This window comes from Labeo rohita, chromosome 21 (assembly GCF_022985175.1).
Source record: "Labeo rohita strain BAU-BD-2019 chromosome 21, IGBB_LRoh.1.0, whole genome shotgun sequence".
NCBI lineage: Eukaryota > Metazoa > Chordata > Actinopteri > Cypriniformes > Cyprinidae > Labeo > Labeo rohita.
The window spans coordinates 502,035-518,873 of record NC_066889.1 but is presented as its reverse complement, the minus strand read 5'-3'; the positions used below and the strand labels follow the sequence as shown (position 1 = coordinate 518,873).

Here is a 16,839-nt window from a genome sequence, read left to right as displayed (position 1 = left end):
AACGATTCTTTTTGGCGATTCAAATGACTCTACCACTATTTCCCAGGGTCCTTTTTAGATGATTGAGATGGTTATGATTTTCTGAGATGTTTGGCTTAAAACATAATGTGCATTACCATCACCAGCTGGTAAGGGGTGTGGATCATATTATATATGATGTATATACTGTATATACAATAATATATATTATTTTTAGGGCTGTCAAACGATTAATCGCGATTAATCACATACAAATTAAAAGTTTGAGTTTACCTAATATATGTGTGTGTCATGCGTGTAATTATTATGTATATATACATACACACAAATTATGTATATATTTAAGTGAAATATATTATTTATGTAGACAATATTTTTATTTATATATAATATAAATTATATAAAAATTATAATAAATACATATACTTGAGAATATTTCTTAAATATATACATATACGTGTTTGTATTTATATATACATAATAATTAATAATAAAACACAGTACACACACATTAGACAAACTCAAAGTTTTATTTTGTATTTATTTTGTTTTACAGCCCTAATTTATATATATAGTTATATATGTCATTTCTTTATTTGTTGTCATTGAACTAAACACTGATCTTTAAACTATATTCTCTTGGCTAACTGTTGCTTTCAGATGAATTCCTTTTCAAAATGTTTGTTGACTAAAACGCGTGACGCTTAGAAATCACTTCCTTCCTTTCATCTTAATATTCAGAACAAATTATCATCACATGTTCTCATTTCTCTTCCACATTCATCTTTCCCTGTGACATGTTTCCATATTCTGTGCTGTGTACTATTAGGAGCTGTATGTCAGAACAAATCTGACCATTATGTTTCTTCATATTATTCTACCCAACTCTTCCTTTTGATGAAACTGGCTACCTGTGTTATTCTCCATCTATCGCTTTTGCCATATGTTCCCCGTCCGTTGTTTAATTATACTCTTCATTTCAATCTTCTGATTATATCTTTGTATATCTTTTTCTTTGTACTCTCATCTGCTGTCTCATTTCCCTTTACTCCTACGTGATGAACTGATTCTCATGAAAATGTAACCCATAATCCCATCAACTCAATCATCATTTGTAATATTTCAGTCAAGATGTCTGCTCTACTTGTGTTCTCAGCCTAAACACAACAACTAACCCTAACTTAAACCCATGGGGTTTAAAAACATGGAACTGTTTGTCTTTTTTTTTATTATTTGGGAAACACAGGACCTCAGGATCATAATGTCAAATACTTACTGCTCTCGCAGGACTGAGAAGGTGGAAGAGGAAATGACTTCAGTGCCACAAACTAAGAGTAATATTATTATGTATTATCTAAGATGACCAAGCTTGTAAGTTTCTATTTTATAATTGTTATATTATTAACAGGATTTAGGTTTCTATTATAATTTTTTCCTCTCCTCTCGGCGCTTCACACTCCTATCCAGATGGTGGCAGTAATGCGTTTACGCTGTTCTGCCAACCGGCATCAAATCTTAGAAGAAGCAGCAGCGGCAGCCTGTCAAACACAAGCTCCTCCCAGCTGGCCTGTTATGAGATTGCAGTTGTCTACTGTAGAGCTGCTTTGGGAATAGAGCAAGGTACGTGTTTTATAAGTTAATATCTTAATAGGTCACAATTCAGACACTTCAGAAAGGAAAGAACTAGACTAAACAATCGTTTGGACCGTAGGCACAGGGTGACACAGCGCGGTAAAGTTATTAGTTTCACGTTCGCTGGATATTCTACTGTGCTCCTTAAGGGATCGTCTGAAAATTACACCCACAGTACAAAACGTAAGCCAGGTCCATCATTAATTCAGTACCTCGGAATTGGGACACAGCTTCTGTTAATCACTGCAGACATTACGTGTATTAAGTCACTGTTGTCAACCTACAAACTTTTGTAAATGCGTAAATAACATTTGCTTTTTCCATATTGTATTTGCATAAAGAAATTATTGTTGGACTACTGTATATTGGCGAAATGTCCTCTTTAAGAAAACTGTGTGGTTAGTTTTGGATAGTACAACAATTGTTACAACAACAAATTTAGGTGAATTCTAGTGTATGTGTTTTTTTTCTGAAATAGATATTATTTTATAATAAAAGTTCACTTTTTTAAATAGAGATCTATATTTTTATTAGGGAGGTGTTGGCAGGATTTCCCTGTAGGAAGATTGTGTGGTTGGCATGAGCCAAGTACAACTGAATTGTGAAAATAACATTTAGGTGAGTTATAGTGATTTTGTTTCTAAGATAATTATAATATTAATTATAATAGTAATATTTCACTTTTTTCTTATGCTTAATTTATGCATATAAAATAAGGAGTGAATATAACTATTGTAACAGTTTGTATAGCATCTCTTTAGGCTGTCAAAAAAAAAAAAAAGCCACATTATCCTAGAAGTGAAGCAAAAACCTGCGCTACAGGTCTTCTCCATAACGAATGAGATGTATATACTTCAAATACAGTTTTGGTTAGAGAATGAGGGATGAGGGTGTATTAGAAATATATGTTCTGAAGATGAACAACAGTCTTATGGATTTGGAATGTCATGAGGATGACTAAATGATACCAGAACTTGTTTGTGAACTCTCCCTTTGATAGCGCCGACGTTTTAACGTAGTGATTGGAATTTTGAGACGCTCCCTTCCGCTCCATGAGCTGTGATAGCATGTAAGAACATTCTTGAATGTCAATAAGCAGCTGTAAGAAGCGGTTTTGAGTATGTTCGTATACAATATTTGAATATTATTTAAACTTACTGCGATTCTGATATCGTTGCAAGACTGTCACCTCTCTAGAACAGAAGGGGAACCCAAACTGTGCTTTTTGACGGTGGTTGTCACGGCTGCTAACGTTAATTTAGGTAAGCACATCAATTCGCCAATGTGTTTTTCTTTAAATGGAGTCGGAGATATAGTACTTATGAGCTCCGAACACACATATGGCCGAGCAAAGTCGCATTTACAAGTGGAAAACTCAGAATTGTAGATGATAGATAAGTTGTGGAGTTGTGACGCTGTAAGGGGCGTGTCGCATTGAGACACTGCTGTCCTCTCTGTGTTATTCGTATCCTGTGCCCTAGAAAAGGCGTGGCTAACGTCGTTCCTGGAGAGTTCAGCTCAGCTCCAACACTAATCAAACACACCTGAACCAGCTAATCAAGCTGTAAGAGAGTTCTTGGAAAGCTCCTGCAGGCAAGTTTTAATTAATTTTAATTAAAGGTTGGAGCAAAGATTTGCAGGACTGACACTGGCCACCCTTGCCCTAGAAGTATACACTACGTTTGTGAAAAGCGTATATACGCTTCTGAACAAAATCTTAAGACCAGGGGAAACATTACAAGTATTCGCTTTTTGCGCTGGTGGATCGTAACCAGGTTGTAAGTACTGCTTCAAAATGGCAAAAGAAGAAACAGGAGCAGGTGCTAAAAAATAGAGAGCAGGCAATTTATAGAAAACTGAAGAAAACTGTTCATCAGCTGATCAAAAGTTTAAGACCATAGCCTTAAAAAGTTAAAATCTGCGCAAAATATGGCTTTCATGTCATTGTTCTTCAGGCAGACACACTGTCATGACCTCCTGATGACACAGGCAAGAAGGCTTTCTGTCTTTGAACGTGGCAGGATTGTTGAGCTGCACGCGCAAAGCCCTGCACAACGTGCCATTGTTGCCAAGATTGGACGCAGTAAGACAGACATTTCACATTTCTCAAAAGATCCTGAGAGTTATGGGACAAAAACGTCAGGTGGTAGACCCAAAGAAAATTTGCCTGTATTGAGGCGGAGGATCCGACGGGCTGTCCATGAAGACACAGACTGATCCTCGACCCAAATTGAGGCCCTTACTGATGCTGACTGCAGCCCAATAACCACAAGACAGCATCTGCAGGAGAAGGGCTTTAAGAACAAAAAACCTCTTCAAAGGCCACATCTCCTCCCACGCCACAAACTTGCCGGTTTGGAATTTGCAAGGGAGCACCAAACATGGGACATTGAAAGATGGAAGAAGGTTTTATTCTCTGACAAGAAAAAATTTAAGCTGGACGGTCCTGATGACTTCTAACGTTACTGGCATGACATGGAGATCCCACTAGAGATGTTTTCTATGCAGCACAGTGGTGGAGTCTCCATCATGATCTGGGTGCTTTATCCTTCAATGAGAAAATGGAGCTTGAGGTTGTGCAGGGGCGTCAAAGGGCCGCTGGCTTTGTAGACATGTTGCAGTGGGCATCCCTCTTGACCGAGGGCCCTCGTCTGTGCGGTAATGACTGGGTCTTTCAACAGGACAATGCTGCAGTTCACAACGTTCACCTGACGAAGGAGAATAACGTTGCTCTTTTGGACCTTCCTGTGTGTTCCCCTGATCTAAATTGCATTGAGAATGTTTGGGGATGGATGGCAAGGGAAGTTTACAAAAAATTACATCAGTTCCAGACTGTGGATGCCCTTCGTGAGGCCGTCTTCACCACATGGACACACATTCCCACCAGCCTCCTGGAAACAGTCGAATCAAGCATGCCAGAAGGAATGCTTTAAGTAATCAACAAGAGTGGTGGAGCTGCTCACTACTGAGTCCTTTTTTGACACTTTTAGCTCTGTTGTGGGTTTTTTTGGGCGATGGTCTTAAACTTTTGATCAGCTGATGAACAGCCTGTTTGAGCTTTCTTCAGTTTTCTATAAATTGCCTGCTCTCTATTTTTTGGCTCTTGCTCCTGTTTCTTCTTTTGCCATTTTGAAGCAGTACTTACACCCTGGTTACGATCCACCAGCGCAAAATGCTAATATTTGTAATGTTTCCCCTGGTCTTAAGATTTTGTTCAGGAGTGTATATTTTTACACAGTGGTGTATTCTGCCCGTCACTATAATCTGGCCTGTCAGTCATCGTGTAATAAAGGAATAGTTCACCCACAAATCACTGCTGTTAATTTACTCACCCTAAGGCAACTCCCTTTCTTCAGTAGGACACTAAAGATGTTTTTAGCCGAACTCTTGGTCATAGGTGATTCATAACATGCAAGTCAGCGGGTACAAGAAACCTTCAGTCTTTGTGCTGATATGAATGTCAGTGGACGTGTGGGGCTCTTCAGCTCTGGATTCAGAGCGTTGGTGACTTGTTGTTTTTACACACCATGTGCATCAGCACTCGTGATCTGCTCGGTGAGACCTTATGTGATCTTCAGCTTCATGACTGAGTTTCTGCTGTTGCTGAACGCTTCCACTTTACAGTAATACCACTCTATCTAGCAGGGATGAAGTTTAACACACTGACTTTTTGGTATTCAGAATGACCCTTATTTTTTCACAGTTGTTTGTAAATGCAGATTCCATTGACGTCTGTGGTCAACTGAAAGTGTTTTTCCCCCCAGAATGATGTAATCAGGTTGGCTTGAGAAAGATCAGATCTGCTACTTAAGCTTTTATTATTATTATTCTTAGCCAAATTTCTGAACATTTCTCCTCCCAGAGCTTTCAAGCTCTTCAAGATGTTGAGACTGTTCTGACTCGGGTCGCTGTCTCTTTTCTAACTGATCCAACTTATAGTTTTCATAAAATTAAAGATTAAAAATCCTAAAAATCCCATAGACTTACATTGACGGAATGTTCAAATGAGCAACACTATTCAAACACCAGCTGTTAAAGCTCAAACTTAAACTCCCAGAATCCTTTAAGACTAAATCAAGACTTCCCTTCTATGTACTATTTCTAATCAATTCAAACTTACATTCTATCTAATATTTCTAATCTATTTATCTATCTAGACAAGCCCAGCAACTAGAATCATGCTAGTAACATGCTAATCATGTTGGCAACATGCTATTAATCATGCCAGTAACTTGTCAATCATGTTAAAAAAATGTTAGCAACATGCTAATACCTTGCTAATCATGCTAGAAACATGCTAGTAACATGCTAATCATGCTAGAAACATGCTCGCGACCTGCTAATCATGCGAGGAATTTGCTAGCAACTTGATAATCATGTTAGGAACATGTTAGCAACTGGTCCGACTTTCTCAAGCCAGCTTAAAGTTTGTCTTGACAAACTTTTTAATCTAGTTGTAAATGAAATGTGAATGTATTCAAGCAAACTCTGAGCTGCATTAGACAGTTGGGGTTGGGTTAGGGGATAGACAATATCATTTGGTCAGTATAATGGTCAGAATCTATAGAAGTCTATGGAAAGTCCCCACAATTCACAAAAACAAATGTGTGTGTGTGTGTGTGTGTGTGTTTATACATCAAAACAGCACTTCAAATGTTGCTCCTGTGCCACTTCTGTACTGAAATCATTGCGTTTGTTGATACTAAGATACAAAGTTTTTTGCATTACATTTTTTTTTTTAATATTCGTAAAAAATTATTTTCCATCCTCATTTCAAACTCAAAATACTTCATTTCAAACAGTGTTAACTCATTGAGAAATGTAAGTAAATGAGCAATGCTGTGATTTCCATGTCCTCGTGTACAGCATAAGGAGGATTATTGTATAGGAGTGTGTGGATTATCATTGCTGACTGTATATTGTACATAATATATTTAATATCCTTAATGTGTTTGAAAGAGCATACTGATTTACTAAAAATGCTGCTGTGTGTCATACCATTTAGCTTGAACTATATTCACAGTATGGAATGGTCATGTAAATGTCATGTAAATACATTTGCAAAAATTTGGTGAGGGGAAAAAAAGCACCTCTCAAGCAGGTAGGCCATGTATGAAACAAATAATTGTGCAAGTTACTAAACACTGATGATGATCTTCAGTAGCTGTTGATTTTGGAAGTTTTGGACCATATTTCAGACCAGGAAGACTGTGGGTGTGTAATGTCTTTGTTCTTTTCATTTTTGTAAAGGTTTGTTCATATAATGCAAGGATTCCCAAACCCCTTTGACATTCAATATTCCAATAATTTAACAACATATTTGCATGTTTGCACTTTGATGTTGCTTTTTTTAATTTTTTTTTTTTTTAATTTTTTTTTTAACTTACTTATGATTGAATTAATTTTTAGCTTTTTATCTTCTTACAAATCCACTGCAGTTTTTATATTAGGCCCAGTTTGGGAACCCTGATGTAATGTAAAGTTTAAAGCAGGGGCCACCAAACTTGTTCCTGGAGGGCCGGTGTCCTGCAGAGTTTACCTCCAACATTCCTCAACACAAGTTTCAAGTATACCTAGTAAGACCTTGATTAGCTGGTTCAGGTGTGTTTGATTAGGGTTGGAGCTAAACTCTGCAGGGACACCGGCCCTCCTGGACCGGATCTGGTGACCCCTGGTTTAAAGCATTTTATGGCGTTGAAAAATAAATAAATAATAATAAAAAAGAAATAATAGTAAATAAATAAATAAAAATAAATAAATAAATATATAAATAATACTCAACATTAATCATACCATAGTGATACAAAAAAACAAAGAGAGAAAAAATATATATTTTTTTAATTTTTCTTTATAGTATTGTTGTTATTATTATTATTATTTTATTTATTTATTTTTTTTTATCACTATAGTATGATTAATGGTGAGTTTAAGATCTAAAAAGTAGTCAGAATACATGACCTAAACTGAGTAACCTAGATTAGTTTTCATGTTAAGAATCCATTTATATCAGTGACCGAGAAAAAGCTGTTTATTCTACTTAGAATATGTTTTTAGTTTATTTTTACTTATTATTTTTACTTTAATTTCTTAAGGGCTTTACAAAACACAAATGTAAATGTTACTTGATTTCACATTAATCTCAGGAATGTTCAAATGTCAGCCGACCAGGAAGCTCAAGAGGATGAACTGCTTGCTCTAGCGAGCATATACGATGAGGAGGAGTTTCGCAGGGCCGAATCGGGGAAGGAGGGCGAGATTCATCTGTGCCTGGAGCTTCCTCCTAACTTCAAACTGCTAGTCAAGGGTGAGACTTTATCGGCAGGTGTTCGACCCTTGTTCTGACCTAGTCAGAGAGTCTATAATGTTTTCTTGTTTTACAGGACAGAATTCCACAGAGCATAATATATCATTTCTACCTCCGCTGGTCCTGAGTTTTGAATTCCCCACCGACTACCCTTCAGCATCAGCTCCAGTTTTTACTATAAGCTCCAAATGGCTTACAAGAGTCCAGGTGGGTCCTGTTTAGTGATGTCCTGAAAGGTGTGTGATTTCATTATTATAATTTGCTCTTTTTTTTCTAATTCATTCTTTTGGATTTTGTAATATTAAATCAAAATGTCATCACTTCCTGGAAATGCTCACATCTCTAATCCAGTCAACAACTGGAATTCCCACTCTGAAATCTTATGTTTGTTGGATAAACTGTTTCATTTAGACATTGTCACTTCACTGTTATATTGAACCCTGTGGTAGTGTTTGGAGTTATTTTGACCTGTGTGTGCACTTGGATGGCTAAAAAGCAGAGCACAAATTGCAAGTATAGTTTACCTAAAACTGACTTTGCTCACACAGGGTATAACAACTTGTCAAGTTTTTCTGGATATTTTTTGTACTTTTTTCCCCACCTTGTTACACTTGTGGTGTTCCAGTTAAAAATATCCAGCCTACAAAAAATAAGTTAATAAATTACTTTTTGTTTTAGCACCAAATATTGGATTCAGTCTTTGTATCAGCTTGTTTTCTTTCAATTAGGAAAGGGAGTTGTTTTTTTATGGGGATCTAAGTTTATGCACATCAGTTTTTGAGTGAATTATTTGTGTATAATTTTGTCAGTATATAAACAAAATATATAAAAGACAAAGTTACGCTTGTAGTGTTCTCAGTCAAAAACTGATCTGCTACTATCTTACAAAAAATAGCTTGTAAATCTCTCTGTATGCAATATTATCACCAAATACTGGATTTAATCTTTGTGCTAACTTTACTTTCAGTATTCTTAAACAAACTATTTTGAGAATTACAGACGTTGTTTTTGACAGAGATGAACCTTATCATTAGATCAGTGAGGTCTGCAATCAGTCAGTCACAAAAATAAATCCAAAACCTGTCCTAATTGAAATAAAAACAAGCTGACAAAGATATAATCCAATATTTTGTGGTTCATTTAGCATAACCAGAGATTTATACACGTTTTTTAATCGAATCATGAGGTACCAAAGCATTCCCACCCCTAGTTAACTGTTATTGTTCAAATTGAATACTTGAACTTTGGTGCTTGTACAATTGCATTTATATGGAAAAATAATACTTTTTAGTATATTACAATTTTATGCAGACTTAAAAGTGCAAAGAATATGTGTCATCATGACTTTAATCTCTCCCCAGTGTTTTCCTTTATTCTAATGTGACTAACAAGCCAGTCAATCGAAGTCACATTTATTTAACTTTCCTTTTATTTAAACCACTGTTGCAAACTTAGCAACTTTTCAAACTACCCTAGCAGCTTTTTTTTCAAAAAGCACCAAGCAACAAATGTAGCTATTTTTAAAATGTATGTGGCACCTTTTAGCAACTGTGACTCAAATGATTAAAAAAAAACACATTTTCCGTCTAAATTACACATACATTGGAAATCAAAGGTGTTGCTAGATGCAGCTGTTCAATAATAAATGTTTATTTATGATAACATCTTGATATTAGTTTCTACCTGCACTTGGTGATCTGTTAAAAAACAGAAAACACTGCTAATTTCTAAGTTGTAACCTTAGAACACAAAATACAATGAGTAATTTTAAATTCAGGTAAAAAACCTGTGAAAAATCAATGCACAGAATTTCTTTAAATTAACACAGTGCATTGTGCTCTATTTTACAGACTTTTCTTAAAGTGTAGAATACTAATACCTTAAGAATATAATTGTTCAGAATGTATAGTTAATAAGAAAATACATCAAATGTAATTCTATGCTCTACTATTCTATGCAGTTCTATGCATTGATTACATAATGATGTCATCGCACAGTGACATCACAACGTCATTTAGCAACTTTTAGCAGCAAATGATCCTTCCTTTAGCAACTTTCTCTGAAAATGAATTAAACAGCCAATGTCAGCTAATTTAGTGTAAACACTCATATAAGGCAGCATGTCATCATTTTCCCACCATTACTGTCATTGCAAACCTGCATGACTTTCTTCATTGGATCACCACAGGAGAAGTTCTTTTCCCAACCTGCATAAAAGTAGATGGGGACCAGAGGGACAACTTTGACTTTTGTGAATGCTGTTAGTTTAGGGTTATCTGTTTGTTCGTTTGTTGAAATGTGGCATCACTATAATCTTCCACTCTCACTCCATCAGATCACTGCACTTTGCAGGAGACTGGACGAGCTTTGGGAGGAGAACCAGGGCAACGTTGTTCTTTTTACCTGGATGCAGTTCCTAAAGGAAGAGACTTTGGAATTCCTGGGAATCCAGTCACCGCTGGAAATCCAAAGCACTGAGAGTGAATCTGGTCAAAAACATGCCGTAGACGTGTCTGCAGAAAAGAGTAAAGCGCAAGATTTAGACCCAAGAGCCGTGCAAGAAGTGGACTCTGGCACAGATATACTAACTCAGCTGCTGGATTTTGACGAAGCTCAGAAGCAGAAGGTGTTTGACGGAAAGGTGTTCTGCTGCGGCATCTGTTACTCCGAGAAGCTGGGATCCGACTCTTTGCTCTTCAAAGAGTGTCAGCATGTTTACTGCAAGGCCTGCATGAAGGAATACTTCGAGATCCAGATTAGAGATGGAAAAGTCCAGTGCCTTAACTGCCCTGAGCCAAAGTGTATGTCCATGGCCACTCCGACACAGGTATCTTCCCCCTGCTCTTGTCAAGTCCAGTTACCTTTATTTATATAACACTTTTAATAATACAGATAGTGTCTAAGCAGCTTTACAATATGAAATAGGAAAAAGGACAACAGTAAACACTCAATTTTCAGTTAAGGTCATTGAATTCAGTGATGTCCTCATCCAGCTCAGTTCAGCGATATGACCGGAAATCTTTAACTGTGCCATAGTGTGAGTATGAATAGGTTACGTAGGGCTCGACAATGAGGCACAGAGCCAGCTTGAAAGGATAGATGACGGTTTGTCATTTTCACATTTTGAAGTCTTGCCACTTTAAAAATTCAAGTGATTTTGAAGAAGACACAAAGAAGAGAACTCAGTTTTGTACTCGTGTCTGATCCGAGCACAGAAAGCGACTTCAGTGAGTACTGAATTGAGTTTTCTTTTGCTTCTTATCACACTTGAACAGAAAAATACACTCATAATTATTTAAAAATGCCCACCTTGATGAGCATATACAAGCTGTGTCAGTGTATTAGATCTACACATTAGGTTTTAAAGTGACAGTGGTGTAATATACCCAATTTTATTCAATTTCTGTAGGATTTCGTTAGACATAGTCATTTGTATTTTTGTTGTATTGTATTTATTTGTGCTATTGCTTGTAATTTGTTATTATTTTACTACTGACTGTTACTTTTTTTTGTCTTTAATAATGTTTGAACTTTAAATTATTGAGGCTAGTAGTTTTTTCTGTGGTATCGAAATTGTAATCAAGAATTGCAAAATTTCAGTGGTATTTAGAGGTGTGTGATACTGACCTCTGATCGAAAAAAAAAATCTGATCGATATTTTTGTGCTTTTTATTTTTCCCCAGTAATGATAATTATGTTAATCTATAATTAATCTATTTGATTGACAGCAGTGATTCTAGAGGCAAAGTTGTCCAGAATAAGGAGTTCTATTGTATAATATGAATAAAACTGCACAACATACAATTATTTACGGCCTTGGAAAATACGAATCTCAGACTTTGGTTTCATTCCGATCGGCCTCAGTTAACCTTGTCTAACAGGTGCTCAAAATTCTTTGACCACTGGCGGCCAATTTTCATGTTGAAAGGACAAATAGTTGCAGTTATAGTTTTTTGTTTTTTATGTTTTTTTTTCTCTGTAATAGCGCCATCAAGGGACCAAGCTCCGCAATTAGTATTTTCTTTTCCCCTGTGACCTCAGATTGAGCTCTTACATAAGTGTTCTGAGTTTGACAATAGTTTGATGAAGATATCTCATTCCATTCAGGAGTTATGGAGTTATAGGCATTTTACTAAAAGGGGCCCTGCACTTTTCAAACGTTTTGACGTCTGTTTGCGACGGCGAGTCAGAAGTTAAACTTTTATTTGATAATTATTGAAATCAACTCTCCAGAGAATCTTTCTGCACTGGTTTGGTTCCGATTGGGCAACAAACCTAGGACTAGTTCGCAAAAATAGTTTTTTTGAAAAATACCTAAATAATTTTGCTAGGCTCACGATCGAACCTGGAATCTAAGTCAAGGATTTCAACGGCACGGGATACTTGAGCCTGCGAGTGACAGTTTAGAAGTTATGAGCGACTTTGTACTTTTGTTCGCTGTAGCGCCCCCGTCAGGCTGATTGGGGTGAGCCTTGGTCGCATTGTAGGTGGTGTGAGTACTACCATCCCTCCAAGTTTCAAGTTGCTACAGTTTAGTCTGCATGATCCGTTTTACATGGAGATCACACACCCCTACTGGTAACCACAATTTGATGCCTGAGTGAATGTCTTGTAAAACACTTTGAGCTGCGTTCTGAATGCACATAACAGGTGAAACTTCTCGTGGGTGAAGATGAGTTTGCCCGCTACGATCGTCTGCTGCTGCAGTCGAGTCTGGACCTGATGGCGGATGTGGTGTATTGTCCCCGCATGAGCTGCTGTATGGCGGTGATGGTGGAGCCCGACTCCACCATGGGCATCTGTCCCGCCTGCCGATATGCCTTCTGTACGCTCTGTAAGCGGAGCTACCACGGCCTCTCTCACTGCATAGCCACCGCTGGTAAGATAGGGGATATTTACACCTGTTGAGGTGTCACTAGTAGCTAAACTGTAGCCTGTGTCTGATGTTAGTACATTGGATGCTCAGCGTTCTTGCTTCAGAATATGAAGTACATACTTGGTAAGTTTGTTTCCCTCTGCAAAGTTCAAAAGATATGCTTTTCTTTAACAGATGAGCTTCGTAGTTTGCGGGATGAGTATATGTCTACGAGTGACGAGGGGAAGAAGTTCCTCGAGAAGCGTTTTGGCAGACGGGTCATTCAGAAGGCGGTGGAGGAGTCTTTCAGCACAGACTGGCTGAAGGATAACTGCAAACAATGCCCTTGCTGTGGCACTAATATACAGGTCAGTACTAAGGATGTGTGCACGCTGTGAGCCTACTCCGATGTATGATTCAGACAACTCCATATCCCACAATGCAACATGATTGTGACGTCACAGCAGATTGCATGTAATCTACATATGACATATGAGCTACTCTGAGATTGAACCAAATAATTCTTACTTGTTATTATATGATTTGTATGTTTTTCCGACAGCCAATGCACACCTACAGGCAGTGTTGGAGTAATGCAGTGGTTTTCGAAACCGGTCCTGCGAGCACATTTTGTAGGTCTCTCATATGTGACACACCCATTTCAGGTCTTGCTGAGTTGAAGAGTTGAATCAGGTGTGATAGATGAGGGAGACACAGAAAACATGCGGCGTTGGGGGTGCTCGCAGGACCGGTTTGAAAACCACTGCATTTCATGTAACCCTAGTTATGTAATCAGATTACTTTTTTAAAAGGCTTTTAAAGTGTTGCATTACGTTTACGTTTACAATGAGTTACTTTTTCAAATAAGTAACACGAGTGACTTTGTTTATTCACTGACTTCATCTCTTCTGTCCCCATGTCAAGAGAAATCGAGAGTGAGGTGCAAAGACATTTGCTGTAGACTGAGACTTGTTAGTTTCTCTTTTGGTGTGAAAAGGCCTTTACAGTTGCCAAAAATATAACTTTTGTGTTTTTTGTTATTATAAAACTAAAATAGCAAGCTCAGCCCAGGTGACAAAAAAATGAACGCAAAAGTAACATAATGCATTGCTTTCCATAAAAAAAGTAACGTATTTAATTACTTTTTATGGAGTAATGCAATATTGTAGGAATCCATAGACACAAACATCACAACTTTTTGAAGAAAAAAACTTTAATATAAAGAGTTTGGAACAAAAAAAGGCCATTTTTCAGATCTTTGATCTGTAAGTAGTGCTATTACATAGGGCTGCACAATTAATCGAATTTCTAATCGTGATTACAATTACAGATGCCACAATTATGTTCATAGGCACAATTACAAAGTCCCTAAATCCATCTGATGTATTTCTTTAAAATGAGCATTTCTTTCTGGCTACTTTGTATAGGTTTCTGTGTAAGTGCTGGGACTTCTGATTGCTCTGAGGCTGAAATTTAGGGAGTTTGAAGTAAAAGTATTTGATGGACGTATAATATGTGTCAGGAGCATTCACTCAGTATCATTATCTCATTTTTGACCGAAATGGCTTTTAGCTGGTTTTGCATCTGAACTCTTCATATAAAAATGTGGCATGCAGTTGCTTCAAACAATGGCATAAAGCCATTCAAAACATCATTCAAAGTAAATTGCGATAATCGTAATTAATAGTCGCAGTTACAATTTCAAAGGAAATAATCGACAATTATGATTTTTGTCATAATCGTGCAGCCCTATTATTACAGAATGTAGAAGGTGTTAATGAAGTGCACCAACTTTTGTTTTGATTAATCAAGGTGTTTTTGGTCCAGGTAATTAAGGCCTAAAAGTGGAAAAGTACTAGTCACTGACATCGTAATAGTACATATTATCATTTAGATTTATTCATTTAATTTGTACTTGACATTCAAATGAACATGAGAGAAAAATTGGGAACCTTCTGCAAACTGAGATCTGGTGTGTTGTGCAGAGATCTGCTCTGTGGGTGTATTCTCAGACAAAATGCACCTGAATGACTCATTGATCGAGAGTGCTCTTCTCATTTCCCCTGTTTGTGTAGAAGGTGCACGGCTGTAATAAGATGACCTGTTCATCCTGTCAGAAGTATTTCTGCTGGATTTGTCTGGGAGCTCTCAGCAGGGTGAATCCCTACAGCCACTTCAACAACCCCAACTCGCCGTGCTTTAACCAGTGAGTACCGTCTGCTAGAAGCATTTATATGTGTTTCAGAGCCAGTGCCATGACATGCATAGTCTTACCAAAACAAACACTTGTGATGCATCTCAACATATCACTAATATGAAAGTGAAATGACTGAACCGAAGGCAGATATATGGTGAGTAATGAGAGAGTAGGGATCAGGTGTGAGTAAATGAGCCGTCTGGTGAGTGAAAATACAGAAACATCCAAATCCTGACAGATTCCTCCATATTACATTTTGGCTTAATCAGTCTTTTTTAATTTAGCATCAAGTAAACAGCATCTTCTTTGCTTACAGTCATTCAAAACATCAAGTTCTGCATCACTGAAGTTTGGCACAGACAAATGGGAAAGATGAAGTATATTAATAAACAATCATTAGCAGTCTAGTAGATTATAATGCGCACTAATAATAGAAATTGCCATTAAATAAAAGCTGCATGTATGTCAGTAAAGAGAATGATTTTAAACTCTGTTTTCTATTAGATATATACATTTAGATTATATGTACCACTCATTGATTATAAATTATATATATTTAATTAATAAATTGCTGTACTACAATATTTATTTCACAGGCAAAACTGCATACATTTTAATTTGAATGATAATGTGTTTTATATAGTTTTGGCAAATTTATTTTATGTATGGATATTTGGATATTTTTATTCTAAAAAAAAAAAAAAGACAAGGATACTGACTGATTTTAACAATGTAATGTAACGGCACAAACAGCATTTATAGTCCACGTGACATTGTTTCCCAGAGTCTTGTACCTTTAAACAAGGTCAGATGGTACAGTGTGTCTATATTATGCTGCATATATGATTATCTCAGGAAGGTGACGGGGTCGGGATGCATGGATGTACAGTATTTCGCTGACTAGGATTTCTAAAGAAAATTTGGCACAGGTTCTGGTGTACGTTTCACAAATCTGAAAACTTTTAGGATGAAATCTTTGCAAAGTTTTATACACAAGGCCCTGATCTTAGTCAAATGATTAAAGGTTGCTGTAATGACTGGTGCACTTGCTGACTGTGTTTATTTATTTATTTTCTGCTCTAGATTGTTTCAAGGAGTGGAAATGGATGAGGAAGAAGGCTTTGGGAGCGATGAAGATGAGTGATCTGTTACATTATCCAGGCAGTGTTTTCGTGCGCATCAATGGACTAGACCAGAACCAAATACCAAGACCCGACTATAGCGTATCAAGCATCTCTCCTCCAAATTTAGTTGCACTTTTTAACATTTTTTTAAAATTTGCCCTTTTTTGCATTTCAGTTTCACACAATCCAAATTCATGAGTTCACAATGTGTGTGTGATGTGCATACAAGCGTCCTTTCAAATTTAGTTTTATTGAAGATTGTAAACATTTTCACTGCTAGCAGACGTGCGTGCTAAATTACAGAATATATCCTGTATCTTTAGTTTATAAATCCACTTCCTTTGCTGTGATTGTATTTTAATAACATTTATTGTTTATACAGATATCCTCACCGGTTATTGTTAATAATGTACATGTAATCTTTTTGACAAATGTTGGATGGACTTGGCAGTGAAATAAATGTTAAATAAGTTGTTGTGGTGAGCGTACTGTCTTTGGGCAGGTGACACAAAAATATCTGGAAGCAGATGACACCGGAAGCCAGACACATTACATTTACAAATGGGAAAAATCAGGTGTAGAGCAGGAACATGAGTGCAAATTTGGACAGTTGGTGGCGCTAGACGGTTTAAGTTAGAGACTCCAAATTTGCCATGATTAGGGTTCAGATATTATTATTAGGCTATTAATAAAAATCCATTAAAGAATTGGCTTTGCAAAATTATTCTGTTTTATTGAAAGTATAACA

At 36.8% G+C, this 16,839-nt stretch overlaps 1 protein-coding gene across 3 annotated transcripts; it reads left to right on the top strand.

Moving 5' to 3' along the window:
* The first annotated feature begins 1,459 nt into the window (after positions 1 to 1,459).
* Positions 1,460 to 16,563, top strand: rnf14 (ring finger protein 14). 3 transcript variants are annotated; one of them, XM_051093769.1, is made up of 9 exons: positions 1,535 to 1,599; positions 2,146 to 2,229; positions 7,755 to 7,915; positions 7,992 to 8,122; positions 10,251 to 10,742; positions 12,566 to 12,794; positions 12,966 to 13,138; positions 14,846 to 14,976; positions 16,051 to 16,563. In XM_051093769.1, the coding sequence occupies exons 3-9, from the start codon at positions 7,765 to 7,767 to the stop codon at positions 16,109 to 16,111; spliced, it is 1,368 nt and encodes a 455-aa protein (XP_050949726.1). In that variant the 5' UTR covers positions 1,535 to 1,599; positions 2,146 to 2,229; positions 7,755 to 7,764; the 3' UTR covers positions 16,112 to 16,563. The 3 variants fall into 3 exon arrangements, with proteins under 3 accessions (XP_050949725.1, XP_050949726.1, XP_050949727.1); XM_051093768.1 differs by lacking the exon at positions 2,146 to 2,229 and having other exon boundaries at positions 1,460 to 1,599; XM_051093770.1 differs by lacking the exons at positions 1,535 to 1,599; positions 2,146 to 2,229 and adding an exon at positions 2,682 to 2,873.
* Positions 16,564 to 16,839: the final 276 nt, after the last annotated feature.